At 38.6% G+C, this 17,516-nt stretch overlaps 2 protein-coding genes across 6 annotated transcripts in view; one reads left to right on the top strand and one right to left on the bottom strand.

The window, feature by feature from the left end:
* kif20a (kinesin family member 20A) overlaps positions 1 to 16,334 on the top strand; it is a 50,480-nt gene extending 34,146 nt beyond the window's left edge. For 3 of the 4 annotated variants that reach the window (XM_072263606.1, XM_072263604.1, XM_072263605.1), the window contains exons 10-18: positions 753 to 896; positions 1,646 to 1,811; positions 4,317 to 4,490; positions 5,383 to 5,522; positions 6,336 to 6,489; positions 8,478 to 8,676; positions 11,354 to 11,445; positions 11,838 to 11,975; positions 15,081 to 16,334. In XM_072263606.1, the coding sequence (XP_072119707.1) occupies positions 753 to 896; positions 1,646 to 1,811; positions 4,317 to 4,490; positions 5,383 to 5,522; positions 6,336 to 6,489; positions 8,478 to 8,676; positions 11,354 to 11,445; positions 11,838 to 11,975; positions 15,081 to 15,401 (1,528 nt within the window). In that variant the 3' untranslated portion in view covers positions 15,402 to 16,334. The remainder of the gene's footprint in view (positions 1 to 752; positions 897 to 1,645; positions 1,812 to 4,316; positions 4,491 to 5,382; positions 5,523 to 6,335; positions 6,490 to 8,477; positions 8,677 to 11,353; positions 11,446 to 11,837; positions 11,976 to 15,080) is intronic. The other variant, XM_072263608.1, reaches the window with a different exon arrangement.
* The window catches only part of cdc23 (CDC23 (cell division cycle 23, yeast, homolog)), a 35,334-nt gene continuing 33,767 nt past the window's right edge, over positions 15,950 to 17,516 (bottom strand). For both annotated transcript variants that reach the window (XM_072263609.1, XM_072263610.1), the window contains exons 15-16: positions 17,390 to 17,509; positions 15,950 to 17,048 (exon numbers count right to left, since the gene is read on the bottom strand). In XM_072263609.1, coding sequence (XP_072119710.1) covers positions 16,881 to 17,048; positions 17,390 to 17,509 — 288 coding nt within the window. In that variant the 3' untranslated portion in view covers positions 15,950 to 16,880. The remainder of the gene's footprint in view (positions 17,049 to 17,389; positions 17,510 to 17,516) is intronic.

Here is a 17,516-nt window from a genome sequence, read left to right as displayed (position 1 = left end):
TTTTACCTTGAAGTTAATGTGGGCTATCTGCTCTCTGAGTGAAGAAGGTGCATTTGGTTTACTGTCTCATGAATGTAGATACTGCTGACAATATTAAAGTCGACAATGCAGAAGTGCTTCAGGTAAATTTTGACAAAGCGCTGTTGGAGCAATACCAAGATCCATCGGACAAGATCGGTTTACTGGACTCTGATCAACTACGCATTTTCACTCTTCAAAAATTAGACAACAGGCTTCATGCCCCTAGTTTCTAGTGAACACAAATTAGATATACAGTACATATCTGATAACGAGGCATTGTTTTCCAAATTCCCACTGCCCTTTTTTTTTCATTGATGAATTTGTTTGCCCTAATCTCCATGACCTCCCAAATGAAGCTTGAAACAAAAATTTGGCAGGTTAATGTGTTAGGAGAAATTTTTGTGATAAGTTAGAGACACAAGTCTGCTAAATAGTACAGTAATTGGTAATTATCTTGTGCGGCCACCTAGAGGAAGTAATAGCAGAGTGACGAGAAAAGTTTCCTGATGCTGGAAATCCAATCAATGCACACGCGAGCACACACACAACGGGCACACTTCACACCCTTCACAAGGGTCTCAGCACAAAACTTTTACTCTTTTCCGTAGATGCTGCCTTGCCTGCTGAGTTTGCACAGTATTTTGTGTGTGTTGCTTGTAGAGGAAGTAATGTTTACTTGCTGTAATCAGAAATACACCGGAACACAGCTTCATTCCATTTTTTTTTTCCAGATTAACCTTGTGTGACCTGGCTGGCTCTGAACGCTGTAAAGAACAGAAGTGTGGTAACAGGATGAAGGAGGCAACAAACATCAACACTTCCCTGCACACTCTCGGCAGGTGTATCAGTGCCTTGCGTCAGAATCAGCAGATCAAGTATGTGCAGCATTATCTACTTTAAAGCAGTTTTTTTTCATTGTCCCTGCCCTTAATTTGCTTGTTGTCTTGTAACGCAACCACTAATGGAGCATCTTTCAAACAATTGTTTGGGCTAATTGACTGAAAGAAGTAAAACTGTCACAAAGATACAAAACATTTTGAAAGCAAATGTTTTAAAATTTATAACAATGGTAGAACAAAATATCAGAAGTTAACAAGAAAATTGGCCTCTCGGATAATTATGGAAAAAATACCTTATTGTTTCTGATTTAGTTTGGTGATTTGGACACTACTTAAGCCCATCACCCCTACTGGGCCCTAGGCTGCTGATAGCAGCTTGCCAGAGTCATCTGTTCTGGGCCAATTTTTCAAGCTTTCCCAGGTGTAACCCATCTTGGTGCATCCTTCCTGTCCGAGGGATGAGGTCTTTGGAGCTTCTAGCTCTGTTTTTTTTTAAACAGGATGGGGTTGTTAGCTTCATGCCCAACCTTCCTCTTTTTTGCAGCTGGGCTTGGGACCATCTATGACAGAGTTAATTTTTTTGGACACTGGGCCCATGTTAATAAATATGATGTAGTTGGCATCTTCCACTCTGGAAGCGGGCTGATCTCAAACCCTGAGGGACTGCCTGAGGAGAAGGTGAAGACTGCCACCTTGCAAACAGCTGAAATGTCATCTTCTGGTATTTGACCTAGTAACTTGTTCAGAAATACCAGGTTCTTGAAGTTTGTTTACTGCATTTGCAGATCAAAGCCCAATGTGGTGCCTTTCCGGGACAGTAAATTGACTCGTGTATTCCAAGGGTTTTTCTCTAACCGTGGAAAATCCTGTATGATTGTGAACATTAATCAGTGTGCATCCACATATGATGAAACATTACAAGTCATGAAATTTTCAGCTATTGCCAGCCAGGTGAGTAGTCCACAGCTGTTGTTGATAAATGACAGCTCTTGTAGCTGATAAACATTAGTCTACTCGGAATCCTATCTATTATCTGCACATTAAGTTTTTTTTGCAGTTTGTGTGTAAACTGTAGTCTGTGGTTGTACAGTGGATTCCAGTTAATTGGGACCAATACATTTTGGCCCAATTGAGCATTTGCCCCAATTAGCTGCATTTTCATGGAAATGGTTAAAAAGGAATAAACACAGCAAGCTATCACTTAACTGGGTAACAAATTATGTATTTAAAATACAAAACAAATTAGAACATTACCAATACTACCACAGTACTATAAAAGTGTGTATTGGTTCCTGATAGTTATTGACGGAGAAATTTTTTTTTTTTGAAATTTTATTTTTATTTGGATAAGGAATTCACAAGTATCATGTACTTTTTTCCCATGTATAACCTTTTCCATTTTTTTATATGTATAAAACTATAATTATTTTTACATTCTTAAGTACACATTGAGATGATATAAAAAGAAATTAGACACTTAAATAATTATGTACAGTGGAAATTCTAATCTATTAGGCTAAGTAATGGTATTAATTGTTAAGAAAAATAGTAATAATAGTGGATTAGTAATAGTTTCCATACATCTCTTCTGGAACATTTCTTCTGGTCCAAAATGTTGTATGTAAACCTATGTAAAACCATTGTAGGTGTTTATATCCTAACTTGTTCATACTTGCTCCTGCCCCCAAACATAATTATCCAATCCCTATGTACCTATTTACTTAATTTTATCATTTTTTATCCCTTACCAAAATCTTTTCCTTGTATTAATTCTCTATTTTCCAAAAAAAAAAACAAAAACAGTAAACATTTAGACTAGGGGTGCTTACGTTAGCAATATTACTGTGTTGATGAGAAGAGCAGTATAAATCATTAGGAGAGTCATCTAAAGTCTGCTCGCATTGGGGTTATATATTCAATCCATTTATTCCAGATTTGATAAAATTTTTCTTTTTGAATTCTCAGGGAGTAAGTCAACTTTTCCATTTTAAATATTTCCAAGATAATTTCGTGCCAATCTTCTAATGTAGCTGGTTTTGGATTTAGCCACTTTCTAGCGATTGATTTCTTATTTGCCGCTAAAAGGGCCTGCAGCAACTTTATATCTTCCTTCTGTTCAAGAAACAGTACATGCCCCAAATAGAGCGTCTCAAAGTTCAGAGGTATCTGGGTCCTAAGTACCTTAACTAATGTTCTATGAATACCTTCCCAATATAGACTTAATTTAGGACAATCCCAGAAAACATGGAAATTATTTGCCTCCTTAGAGCCGCATCTTCTCCAACACGTCACATTTGTATCTTTATATTTTTCCTGATATGGGGTCTTGAAGTATCTTATAATATTTTTCCAACAATGTTCTCTCCAAGTCAAAGAATTATGACAGAGAAATTCATCCACTGTACTTTGCTGTGATATTCTCACTGTAAATGAACAAAATCAGTGCAGATAATGGACTGTCTTATAATATTTTTGACGGTTGCATCCTACAAATTTTCATTTTCATTGCAAATTAAAGATGGTTGTCGATACCTTCAAATTCTTTCTAGTTCCTAATTTGTTAAAGTAGTAAAATAGTTTCCTTTTCACTCACGGCCATTCCTGGCATCTCCAAACCTGAATGCTTGAAACTGCAGTGAGCAAAACAGCACTGAATTGTTTTGCTGCTTATTTCTTGCTATCAGTGTCAAAATGTGCTGCATTTTGAACGAACACATAACTGATGCTATTTTTTTTAAAAGAACTGTTCACTCGAAGCAGTGTAGTGTCTAACGGCCACGAAATGCATATGACTGACGCTATTTAGAGACTGTTTGGCAACAGTCTCTTGACCCAATTAAGTGGCTTAGTGTCCCAATAAATGAAGGGAATTCGTATTTTCTTGATTAGCTTTTGTTCTTTAAGAGTTGTTCCAAATAAAGCCGCTGCCCTGATTAACCGATGGCCCATTTAACCGTAATCCACTGTATTCCTCATTTAAGCCCGAAGGCTCTGGGTTTAAGATCATTTCATAGATACAAGCAGTAATGCTAGGCTGATTTCTAGTGCAAAACTGAAGCTGAGCTGCAATATTGAACATGTTATCCACTCGCACATATGTTAAACTAAAGCCGATTTATTGCTTTGTATGAATATAAAAGATACAATTGCATTCTTTGGATGAATAGTTGGTGTCCTGGTCAATATCTATCCCCCATTAATATGCCTGAAATGTATTAAATCGTCATAACATGTTGTTCTTGTAAATTAAAAGTCAGTCTGTTCATTTTAATTTTTCCTGACCTTCTATAATTTGAAAGGAAATCAAACCATTGAGTATTTAAAATTTTGTTCTGTCATTCACTTATTACTGGAAGGCAAAGCTTAGAAAATAGTGTGATATGCTTCAAACTACAGTTATCTACTGTGTAAACCCAGTTGAATTGGATATATTGATTGCTATTTCTATCACCATAGTTGATACAAGCGCCTTCTATGAAGCTATATCCTTCCATCCGATCACTACTCCGAGAACAGGATGGATGGAACAACTGCAATGCACAAGAACCAGTTGAAGAACAGGAGGAATATGATGATGAGGAAGAGAATGATAATGAAAGTGACCCTAATATCAGCACACTGGACAAGGAGGTGGGTTTACATTGCATACTGATGCAGAATCTCTGCTGTAACTGCTGTTTGCACTTGTCTTGGGTGACTCAAAACATCACCCGTCCTCTTCATTTGTCTTTACAGTTCTCATTTCTGCATTGGAATAAGTATAAATTAAACTGAATAATGTCACAATGGATGTTATGTTGTAGTAAAACTTCTAAAGGCAGCTGATATTAATAGACTTGCACAATTGTGTTTTACCTGATTTGTTAAAAGCATATTATATCATAAACAGAAGTAGGCTATTTGGCCCTTTAATCAAATTGACTAACCCTTTGCCTTAATGCCATTTTCCTGTACTCATCCAATGTTCTTCATAATCAAAAACCTATTGATTTTTCTTTGTTTTAAAAAATATGGTGACTGAAACTTTGCAGTTCCTTATAGAGAATTGCAAGGTATTACTATCCTCTGGGCAAGGAAAATCTTCTCCCATCTTTGTCCCACCAAGCCAGCTCCTATTCTGAGATCATGACTCCTAATTTAAAATATTCTGGCTGGGGATAACAAAACCCTAACCTGTCAAGCCCTTTTATTTAATAATAAAAAAAAGTAAATAACTTGTATGAATCAAGGGATCACCTCTCCTTTGGAACTGAATTCAGGAATACACAGCCCCAGGCTTCATTGGACAAAGTAACCAGTTCAGTGAGTGTGTGCTTTACTAGTTCAGTTGCTATGGATGCGTAAATCAAATTGTGAAAGTGTTGTTAAACTGCTAACCTTTAATTAACTTGATATCTTTATTATCTCTGTGTACGCGATGTAAATTGTCAACAATTCTGCCCTCCACTAACGATCCTGATTTTTTTTTTTTTTTTTTGTATTCAGTTTTTGTCATCTAATTAACCATGCAATTACTACTTAGTCATTGCAGAAAATTATTGAATGTCTACAGCAGCATTTGATTAAGGAAAAACAGGAGAAGCTGTTGATGGAGAGTGAGATCAGGCAAAGTGTTGTCAATGAAATGATGGAACAATATAATGCTATGGAGAAACACTGGAGGTACTTATTGCCAAGTATGGTGTAAAATTGTTGTCTGTGATTACTTTTGTCATTTTTACAATATTAGTGAAGATTGGTAATATGGTAAATATATATTTTAATTGGACAAATCCAAACCTGTCAATATCCCTTGAGATTTAGTAATTTGTCAATTGAGATCCATCATGTAGAAACAAAACAAATAACTTTCTGTGCTACATTCAAAATGCTGGAGGATCTCAGCAGGCCAGGCAGCATCTATGGGAAAGAGTCAATGTTTCAGGCCTGCTGAAGGGGTTTGTCCAGAAACGTTGACTGTACTCTTTCCCCTAGGTGCTGCCTGGCCTGCTGAGTTCCTCCAGCATTTTTATGTGTGTTGCTTGGATTTCCAACATCTGCAGATGTGCTTTTCTAAAAGAAACGTTTTGCATTGTTGCATAGTGCTTAACCACTAATGGGGTTTGAGTTGTGCCCAGTTTCAGCTTGTAAGCAACAGGAACAAGTTGCTACAATCAGAAGTCTGAGGTGACAGCTGCAGGGCGAATAACAACTATGCACGGTGATTTGTATGTAATTACTTGTGTTATTATTGTTCTCCATCTGTCCAACATCAATAGAAGCATATTGTACTATTAAACCTGCTTTCATAATATAAGCTACTTTTGTCATTATTTTAAAGTAGATCCTAAAAATAATAGCCTTGCATTAAAAATTTCTTATTTGGTCCCTGTTACATTGTGAACGATTCAGTTTGTTTTTTATTTTCCAGGGTAGTGAAAGTAGTATCCTTGTGAGATTGGGATGAATCTCACATTTCCCTTTTTATCCCCTCAGTGAACAACTTGAAGAACAAAAAGATCGTTTGGAAGATGCCTTTGAGGCAAAGATGAAAAATTACCAAGAATATGTGAAATTCTATTATCAGCAATCTTCTGCTGAAGAGGAAGGTTCTGAATCTGATGATGAAATGGGTGATGATAAAGCATTGGTAAGATACATTCATAATTTTAGAATTAATAATATTGAATTGTCTGCAGTAACCCAGGATCTTGGCTTTGAAGCAAAGATTAAAGTCAATATGAAACATCCCTCATTGGCCTTAAATAATCTACTGCCAGTTGGGGCTGTTACGTATGTCTGGAGTTGCATGTTGCCCAGAGGACCAAAGAAAGGCAGTCAACTAAGTGGAATTAAATGAAAATTCTTCAAGTCATAAGATTTGAACTCATCTTTAGTTCACGTCTGTAGATAACTATCCAATTACATAACCACTGTTATTGTTCAGTCTGTAGTGAATGGACCTGGCTACTGATTCCTCAATGATCCCATCTGGAAAGGAGTATGGATTAAGTTACAGTGCTTGGTTGCAGTTGCTCACTGGACAGAAAAGCCTGGTGACTTCTCTGGCAAGAGCAACTGTTTGCTGCCACTCCAGAAAGGGCAGCTTCTTAAATGGCCACATTTTAACAAGCCAACCTCACTTTGGCCTTGCCAGTGATGATTGTGATGCAATAAATGCCAAAATATGAAGAATCTAAGGGCGCAAACAACAGGAATTCTGCAGATGAAAAGAATCTAAGGAGTTGGATTATGAAGTTATTCGACTGGTCAAGCTGTTAGCTGAATGTAATGAACAAACTTTAATTAGAGTGCCCGGCTGGTGGGATCTCTAGACTTGTTCTTTGTCACATTGTCAGGATGCTAAGTGTACAACTATTATTTCTGTTCAGTTAGGCAGGCCATACTGAAACTTGTCTTCCAATTTCTGTAATGTTATTACCTTTCCTTTTGCATCTTTACAATACCCAGCATACTGTTCTCCAAGCTGACTGAATTGTTCATGAACAAAATTAAGTGCAATTTATATATATATTAAAAAAAAAAAAAAAAAAAAATCCTGCTTTTCTTTAATCAGAGATGAGATCCTCAAATGCTCCCCTTGTCATTGGGAGACTTGATTACTAGGGGAATTGCACATAAAAGTAAGGAATGTAATGCTGCCCTCTATGTGTAATATGGTTGTGCAAGCCAGGATTGTATCAAATCACCTCTGATGTTCTCTTTTCCCCCCCCCCCAGCTCCAAAAAGCCCTAGCTTGCTCGAACTCTTCTCATAAAGCATGCTCTCTAATCTTGGCAACATCCTGGTACATTTTCTCTGCGCCCTCTAAAGCTTCCACATCTTTTAATAAGGTGACCATAACTGAGCACATTACTTCCAAGTGTGGTCCAGCCAGTATTTTACCTTGTGACTTTTGAGCTCAATCCCCCGACTATGAAGACCAACACACCATACACCTTAACCACCTTCTTATGAATTTGCGTGACAACTTTGAGGGATCTGTGGGAGGTGGACCTCAAGATCCCTCTGTTCTCTACACTGCCAAGTATCCTGCCATTAACCCCATTCTGCCTTCAAATTTGAGTTTCAAAGTAAATCACTTTGCAATTTTCTGAATTAAACTCCCTCTGCCACTTCTGAGTCCAGCTTTGTGTCCTATCATTGTCCCATTGCAACTTAAGATAACCATCTACACTATCCACAACATGCCAACCTTCACATTCATCTGCAAACTTGCTAATCCACCCTTCTACTTCCTCACCTGAGTTAATTATAAAATTCAAGAACAGATCCCTGAAGAACACCACTTATCATTGACCTGCAGGCAGAATATGATTCATCTACAACTACCTGCTTTCTTTGGGCATGATAATTCTATATCCACACAACCAAAATGCCCTGGATCCCATGCCCATCTTCCTGGATGAGCTTACCCTGGGGAACCTTATCACATGCCTTACCAAAATACATATACAGTACATCCACTGCTCTGCCTTCATCGATGTACCACCTCAAAAAAAATTCAAACAGTCTCATGAGGCCATGCTGACTATAATTCTCCAAATGCTTGTGAATCTTTAATTTACCCATCACTGAAGTAAGCTTGGATTCTTCTTTTTTTCCTCCTCCCTCAAGTCAAAGAGAATACAGGAACTGGAAGCAACTATTCAGCAACTGAAGGCGGAACGAAAGTCCACTAGTCAGCCAAAGAGGCGGTCCTCTCGTTTGGCCAGTGTGAGCCTCAGAAATGAGCTGCATTCTGTTCAGCTGATGCTGGTGAATACAAAAGCAGAGCTGGAACAAAGCAAGGCTGAAGCAGCTTTCAATGCAGAGGGTGAGTGTATTTGGTCTGGTAATGTCCTTATATCTATAAAATAGCTAAAGAGGAGAGAAATGTTGCAAGGATTGTCTAATAGGTAACCACTTTGTGGTCAGCCCTACTCTATTTCAAAATGTAAGGTGAATACTTTTGGAGAAACTGGTTGATAGATCCAGTTTACTTTGGGACTTTGTTAACCATAAGCAGTAAATCTGGTCAGACTTTGGAATTTTACATCACTTACTGAAAAGTGAATAATTTACTCGATGTTTTTAAAAAGTGGTTTCAAATCATTTACAGAACTAAATAAACATTCCTTTATGAGGAGAGTTCAGTGCAGCGAGGCAGAAGCAGCAGCATCACTCAATTTGCAGCAACCCCTGGTTGCTGTCAGTCCATTTTGCATGATTAATGTCAGGTTGAATGGATATGTTGTGTTAGAGTAGAGGTTCTAAGTGTGTAGTCACAGTAAACCATTTTCTTACTAGTGGGATAGGAGCAGACAGTATGTAAAAGTATGATGCTCGTAGGTAGGAATTTGGGAAAGAGAAATTATAGAATGGAAATGTAGAGGTTGTTTAGGGTGCACTTGCATGGGATACCGATTTGTCCTAATTGAGGCAGGGAAAGGATAGTAGGGTGAAGGAACTCGGCTTGAATAGAGATCAAGAAGCAAGCCAGTCAACTTTTTGAGAGTTGTACGGTAGCCAGGAAGTGGCTTAAGAAAGGACTTGGGAGCATCTGGAGGGAACATGCAGGCACTGGTGAGTAACATTAAGGAAAACCCAAGGTGTTCTACATGTATCAACAGGAGGATGACTAGTGACCAATCATGGATAAAAGAGGAAATGTGCATGGAGGTAAGGGAGGACCTTAATGAATACTTTTGTTTCAGTTGTCACCAGTGTGAGGTACCTTGATGAATGTGAGGGCAGCGTAGAATGGGCTAGTATGTCAACATTAAGAAGGGATGTGCTGAGACTTTAAAAACATTGGAATAGATAAGTCCCGGGGCTGGATGGGATATACCCCAGGTCACGAAGGGAAGTGAAGGAAAGGAGTGCTGTGCCTTTGTCTATATCTTTGCATCCACGCCAGCTACAAGATTAGAGGGTAGCAAATGCTCTTCCTTCACTCAAGAAAGGTCATGGGGATAATCCTGGGGAATTACAGACGTGTGAGTCTTCTGTTATTGGTGGGAAAACTATTGAAGAGGATTCTTGGAGATGGGATTTGAGTATTAGGAGCTATGGACTGATATATGGATGTTCATTATGACTTTGTGAGGGGGCAGGTTGCACCTCATGAACCTGATTGAAATCTTCAAGGAAACGATGAGGCATTGTTGAAGGTCGAGCAGTGGATGTGGTATATTTTGGTAACCCATTTCGCAGTTCCCCATGGTAGACTCCTTCAAAAGTCTGGAGGTATGGCAATATAGATCTGGAGTTGGTTTTCCTCAGAAGGTAGAGGATGGTGGTAGAGTATTCCACCTGGAGGTTGGTGCCCAGTGGTAGTCTGCATGGAACTGTTCTGGGACCTCTGCTCTTAAGTGATTTTTATAAATGACTTGGATGAGGAAGTTGAAGGGTAGGTTAGTAAGTTTGCAGATGACACAGCTGGTGGTATTGTAGGATGGTGCAGAGGGTTGTCTTGGGCTACAATGAGACATTGATCTGCAGAGTTGGGCTGAGAAGTGGCAGATGAAGTTTAATCCAGAAAAGTGTTAAGTGATACACTTTGAAAGGTTGTACAGGATCAATGCAAGATTTTTAGCAGTTTGGAAAAACGGGGAATCATTGGGTCCACATCCATAGATCCCTCAAAATTGCCATGCAAATCAACAGGGTAGTTAAGAAGGCATATGGTGTGTTGGCCTAAAATAGTTGGGAGATAGTGATCAAGTACCACAAGGTGATGTTACAGCTCTATAAAACTAGTTAAACTACACTCTAGCCACCTCATTAGATGAAGGATGTGGAAGCATTAGAAAGTACAAAGGAAATTTACCAAGATACTGTCTGGATCGGAGGGCATGCCTAATAAGCAAAAGTTGAGCAAGCTAGGGCTTTCTCTTTAGACTGAAGGAGGATGAGAAACGACTTGATAGAAGTGCATATTATGATAAGAGGCATTGATAGTGGACAGCTATAGTCTTTTCCCAGAGCAGAAATGACTAATGCGAGAAGGCATAATTTTAAGGTGATTTATGGAAAGTATAGAGGGAATGTCAGATGTGGGTGTATTTCTTTAACATCATGGTGGGTGCATGAAATGTTCTGCCATGGGTGGTGGGAGTGGCAGATACATTAGGGACATTTAGGAGACTCTTAGATAAACACGTATGAGAGAAAAATATAGGCACCTGAGAGGGAAGCATTAGATTGATCTTGGAGTAGTTTAATAAATGATTAGCACAACATCGTGGGCCAAAGGGCCTGTAATGTGCTATAGTGTTTTAAGGAACAATGCTTCCAACTTGAAGAAATTCAGTATTAAAGCAGTCTGCCATTCTGTCTTCAATTAGTCAGGAAACAAAATAGAAAAGTACCTTTTTAAACATCTACCCCTTCCAGATGAGTATTTTGAAGGTGGATTTCACTAGCACCTTTTGTCATTTATCATTGCTATTTTGGACTAAAAGTTTGCCTGGTAGATTAATGAAGTACTTGCTTTTTGGCTACCTTAACAGAATTGAAGCGATACAAAGAAATGGTGGAGCCTCCTGCTGGAGTGAAACACCTTACAAATAACGCAGACCGAAAACTAGAAGAGGGACAGAAGGTAAGTTTTGGTTTTCCTCCTTGGTCTGCATTATCATATTTAACCTTCTAATTCTGTGGCTACAATACTGCATAATTATACTTTGAATTCCCACTAATAGCTGCTTCATGATACTAGTGAGGAACTAATATCTGATCTGCACCAATATAGAACAGAGCTCAATGAGAATGCTTGATTTGTATGATTAGTACAAGTAGATCAAGTTATTGGGTAACTGCTACATGTGAGCTGGTTTCTTGATGGTTTTGCACAGAATTGAAAACCTTGCCTCATTGCCCTGATGAAAAGTCATTGATCAGAAATGCTTGCTGTTTCTTTTAGGGTTATTTTACATAATTATTACAAATATGCATGATTCTACTCATTTGGTAATCTACGTATCTATTTTTCAGCATGCAAAAACGTTGCAGAAGGAGTTACAGAAAATAGAGCAGATATTGCAAACATCAGAGAGAGCATGTTGCCATAACACTGAAGCAGAGAAACTGCGACATACTCTAGCCAAATGCAAAGATCTAATGTTGAAACAGGTACGTTGGAAAACTGAGAATAGATCCCACCCACAGTGATCCTGGTTGTTCACACATGTTCAGAAATGTAGTTATGTGGAAAGCCTCGCAACCATGTCCGTATAATACTTCCGAACTATTTGCTCAGGTAAAAGTGTGAAGCCTGTGAAAGCTGCTTTTTTTTTTTGTATTGGGAGGGATCTGAATGCAGTTATCTCAAAAGGAAAAAAACTTATCAAATAAACCACAATAGCCTAAACAGATCTACTTGCAATCTTCTGCCTTTTATATTTGCAGTTGGTAGGTTCTGTTTTTAGCAATGTTTCTCTTCCAAAATAGAGAAAATACTTTGCATGATTTTTCCAGGTTCGAGGAGTGGTGGTGAGCTGTTGGGTTTGGGTTTGGCTTCGGCTTCGGCTTCTGAGCAACAAAGTAAACTAGCCGTGAGAAATAGACATGGGAGCAGAATTAGATCATTTGGCCCATTTCATCATGGCTGCTCCACCCCAATCTTCTGCCTTCTCCCCGTAACCTTTCATGCTCTGATTAGATCAAGAATCTATCAATCTCAGCAATATATACACAGACTTTGCCTCCACAGCCACCTGTGGCAACGAATTCCATTTTCACCATACTCTGGCTGAAGAAATCCTGCCTCATCTGTTCTAAATGGGTATTGAGGCTGTACCCTCTGGTCCTAGACTCACCAACTGTAGGAAACATCCTCTCCACATCCACTCTATCAAGGCCTTTCAATGCCTGATAGGTTTCAATGAGATCCTCCCCCACCCTTCTAAGTTCCAGTGACTAAAGGCCCAGAGCCATCAATCACTCAATATACAATCAGCCTTTCATTCTCAGAATCATTCTTGTGATTCCCCTCTGAACCCTCCCCAATGACAGTATGTCTTTTCTTAAACAAGGGTCTCAACTCTGCTCACAAATAGGAATAGGGCAACTCTGCATTGAATCTGCTCCGTCATTCAGTTTGACGTGAATAATGCTGTGCTCAGGTCCACTTTCTCTATTGGTTCCCAAATTGTTATTTTCTTAGTATCCAAAGCTGAATAACCTCAACCACTGAATATCCACAGCTCCAACAAAGGATTAAAGGTATTTGGAATTCTGAGCAGAGGTCATGGGTTAAGGGTGAAAGGTGGAATATTGAAGGAAAACTCGAGAGGGAAATAAACTCAGCAAGTGTAGAATGAGCTGCCAGTGGAAGTGGTCAATTTGGATTCAATTGTAAAATTTAAGAGAAGTTTGGATAAATACATGGAAGGTGTTTTGGAAAGCTGTGGTCCAAGTACAAATTCCTCTGGGTCTCTGCCTCCTGGTTCTGGACATTTCAGATGGAGAAAGCATCCTATTGGTATCTGCTTTGGCAAAATCTCACTGGAGGCTGAGATATATAGTGAATACATAGTAATTTTCTGGGTGGGGTAACATGTCGCATCCTTTTCAAGACGGTTAGTCCACCTTTGGTCCCCACCTGGCACTTAGCTCTCACCTGTGGCTCCCCGTAGCTGTTTGCATGTGACAGCGGCCACACCCCAGGCAACGGCTTCGACAAGCCGGCTAAACCAGGTGAGGGTAGCCGACAGGTCTCAAACCCTCGGTGAGATAGGGAGTTGTCTATCCCAGCATGTGAAGACAGACTCCAGCAGATTGAGCGGACGACACCAATGGAAGATCCAACGGTCAAGAAAGCAGTCTCTGCAAGCGTCGTGGAACGTGTAGAGCAGGACAAGACACAGAAGATGTCCTGGTCATCCACTGCGCCTAGTCCCATCTCCAGCCATATCGACTCTGTCTTGCCACTGGATCCAGATGGGAATTGGGAAGAGAGAGTGAGGCTGACGCTGCGCAACTCTCCCTCACTTAAATCCAAATCACGCGCTAGTCTCGACACCATCAATAAGGGTGTCGAGGTCCTCAATTGACGTACGATGGACAAACAACAATTTTCTTCTATCTCTTGTTTGGGCAATTTAGGCAACTGTAGCTTAATTGACATCAAGCCATATAAATCTTTCTTGGGTGCAGAAACCAAGCAGCACAATACACTGAAAGAGCTCTTGTGAATCTCCCTGAAAAAAAATTTAGTAACTTATTTTTTTCTACCACTCCAACTCTCTTCAAATTACCTGCACCACCAGTGTTTCCTTTCTGTACCTCACTAACAGGCCTAACACATTTAAAGTGTGTCTGCAGGAACCCAGTCACAGAGCAAACGAGCTTCTTACAAACCGCGGGTGTAAAATAAACCCAGGTCTTCTGTACTGTAAAGTGTTGTGCTAATTTTTTTTTTTTAAAAAACCTTTTTCCATTGCTCCCATTGTTTTTGGGAAAAGTGCATAACCTTTCATTTTGAGTTCTGGTGATTTCATCTCGTGTTTGAATTTCCCCACTTCAAAACACCAGCTAAAGCTAGCATTTTTGTTGATTTGAGAATAAAGCTGAATATTGAGTTGTAGGATCACTCTGTACATTGCTGTGGCAAGTCACTAAGTGTGAAACGGTGACTTGTAATAAAAATTGAAAGATTTGAGTAAAACCCTTGTTTAACTCTGGGTGTTGTTAAGAAACCTGTGGTCCTAGAGATGTAATTTAGCCTCAACATGCCAAGTCTTGCATTCCTATAAAAGTAACAGACATTGATTATGTTGAAGTGATCGTTTTTCCTCTTGGGTCATTTGACAGTTCAAAGCAATCATAATATGACTAAGTTATTAACATGTTAGTGGAAGAATTTCTGTTTAATTTCAATGCTAATTCTCATAGATATGCTATCTATAATTGAATTAAATCAAAACAGATCAGAAATATGAACTGGGTTTTGATAGTCTGCATTGATTAGTATCAAATCTAACATGCTTTTTATCAACTAGACTTTCTATTGAGTTCAGTCACTGCTCTGGGAAGGTGTGCAGCATCATATAGGCTGAAGGAGCTTGATGCTTTGTTTTTAGTGATTTGGGTCAAATAAGTAAATTCCCTTAATTTGTGTCTGGCTGGGAATTTCTATGCAAGAAAAGCAAAACAAAATTCCCATATTAATGTAATGTCACTGTCCCTGGTAATTACTTTTGCTAGGAAACTTAATATTGAATGTCTTTCTGGCAGGATCACACATTGGCAGAGCTACAGAAACTTATGATTTTGCTGAAGATGGACATGAAACGCAAAAACACCTGCATTGCAGAGCAGTATCACACAGTCCGCCACCTCCAGGAGGTTCCTGGCTGCAACAAGCGTCGGTGTGCTGGCAACATTGAAAATCAACCACCCCTTGAAAAGAAGCCCTTCCTAGCTGGTTTCCTGACCCCACTGAGGCGTGCCAACCTGCAATGTGCTGCCACTCCTTCCACTTATATTCTGCGTTCACGGGCAAAGCTGGACAAGCCACTACATCGTGTGGAAGCAAAATATCAAGTGAATTATTAGTGGGTCACAGTTGGCTTATGGACTATATTCCATTTGAAAATTAGGTTCAATGAACTATTTATAGTAAGGATTTTCTCCATGGTTATCTGACAGTTAAGATGGTAATGGTGCTTTTTATTTTTAGAATGAGTGGATATGGTGTTGGAAGACTGTGTACCAGAAAGTGTTTGTTTAAATGGTTTATAGGGAATTAAGTGTGAATGGGCAAGAATGATCACTTTTGGAAAAAGTAGAATTAAGAATTTCAATGAAGTTGATCCACTTGTTTTGTAGAGACATGGGATGATCTTTTGTATTTTAAACATCTGCATATACATTAAGTATTAACCTTGAACTTTTGAGCTAGTTATATGTAAAGCTCTTCTATTTTAAATAATTTGAATTAACCTTGTGCTTCCTATATATTCCAAAGAACTTCAGATTATTCAGTTGAAGGGAAACATTTTGCACCAAAAAATTGTAAACTATCATGAGTTTCCACTTTCTGAGAATGTGAAGAGTTTTCTGTGCCTTACAATGTTGAACAAATTGGTTTTTAATAATCCATGTTCTTGTGGTATTTACATTAAATCATTTAATACAAATGCAATGGATAATGGTTACATATCACATCCCAAGCACTATTACTATTTTTATTAAGACATGTGTTTACATACTATGTAATGAATGCCTTGTGCCTAACAACCAAAATCAAAGCAGTTAAATGAAAAATTTAACTGTTCAATGAGACTTTGGACAGGTAACCACTGCATTACATAAAGTGTGCTTTGGTTAGCTGAGATTTTAAAAAGAAAAGCATTTGTAAAATAAGACCCCCAGTCTTGTACTTCACACACTACTGTTGGTATAACTTTGTAATGCTTGCATCTTGATGTGCATAGATATGAAATGAGGGAAATTAAAATTGTTTAACACTATAGTCTGTTCTGAAGTATATTAGCATGCATATCCAGCAACATCAGATAATTGCAATGAAATTTTAACAAACTTATTTAGCCTACAGTATATCCAAGTGAAGTTGTTCAAGTAGCTTTGGGTTTATTTTAACATAACAGTAGGAATGGAACTCTAGGCTCTTTTGAATCTAATGGAAGATTGGCTACATTTTACAGTTAATAGAAGCAGCCTTTTTAGATGGTTCACCCATTTTTTTACATAACCCAAACTTAAGTGAATTGTTACAGTAATGCCCTCCTCTAACCAGTTAACTAATGTAACAGCTTGAACCTTGTATTTTGATTTGATCTGTTCCAGGGATTGAATTCAGGTCATGAGTCTCAAATCTGGAGGTCCAGCTGAAATTCTTTCATTTCCCATCAACATTCATGAAGTCAATTAAGATGCTTAAAAGTAGATTTTAAGTGTGAAAGTATTATATTTACTGAGCAGAAATGGATGAATGAAAGTAAATTAAACTGCAGATTCAATTGCCAGTAGTAGTCTTCATTCCAAACAGCTAGAGTCTGTTTTACTGTAGTTTCACGGTGTAATGGAGGAAAGGTTGAGTGGAGGTAATTTTGTAGAGGGAGTGTTAACTCCAGGGCCAAATGTCCTTGATACATCAGCAGGCACAGTTGTTGGTGATGCATCAGCATGGTTTCGCAGTTGTGAAATCTGTCTGAGCAGAGCTTTTCCTTCTTCTCTAGTCTGAAAAAAAAAATCACTTAAAATCCAAAACTGTTCTTTTAATTCTTGTTTAAAAACAGAAAATAGGTCAATCTTTGAATATGCTGATCAGCTACTTGCTGTTTTGGTGTTCTCAATGGCTTGTTAATCTAACCAACTGTACAGAAGTCATATCCCTTCATTCCCCTATCCCAAACCATCAAATGCATACTGAAAACCCAAATCTGGGAAGGCATATATGTTAATTCAGTTTTCACTGATTAGGTAGTTATATCAACCTGCACACTTCCTGATTCTATACCCACCAAATAATAAGTTTCCTTCTACTCTAGCTTCTAAAAAGATACATGATTGAGACTTACATCATTGTAATCGCAACACTTCTGTGCACAGACTGATGACTCATCCCACCGGTTACATTTGAAATAATATTGAGCCAAGGCCCGAAATGCAGTGCTCATTTCATGATGCTCCAGAATTTCCTAAAGA

Source organism: Mobula birostris, chromosome 7 (assembly GCF_030028105.1).
Source record: "Mobula birostris isolate sMobBir1 chromosome 7, sMobBir1.hap1, whole genome shotgun sequence".
Lineage (NCBI taxonomy): Eukaryota > Metazoa > Chordata > Chondrichthyes > Myliobatiformes > Myliobatidae > Mobula > Mobula birostris.
The sequence above is the reverse complement of the archived record's forward strand: the minus strand, read 5'-3'. Positions and strand labels throughout refer to the sequence as shown.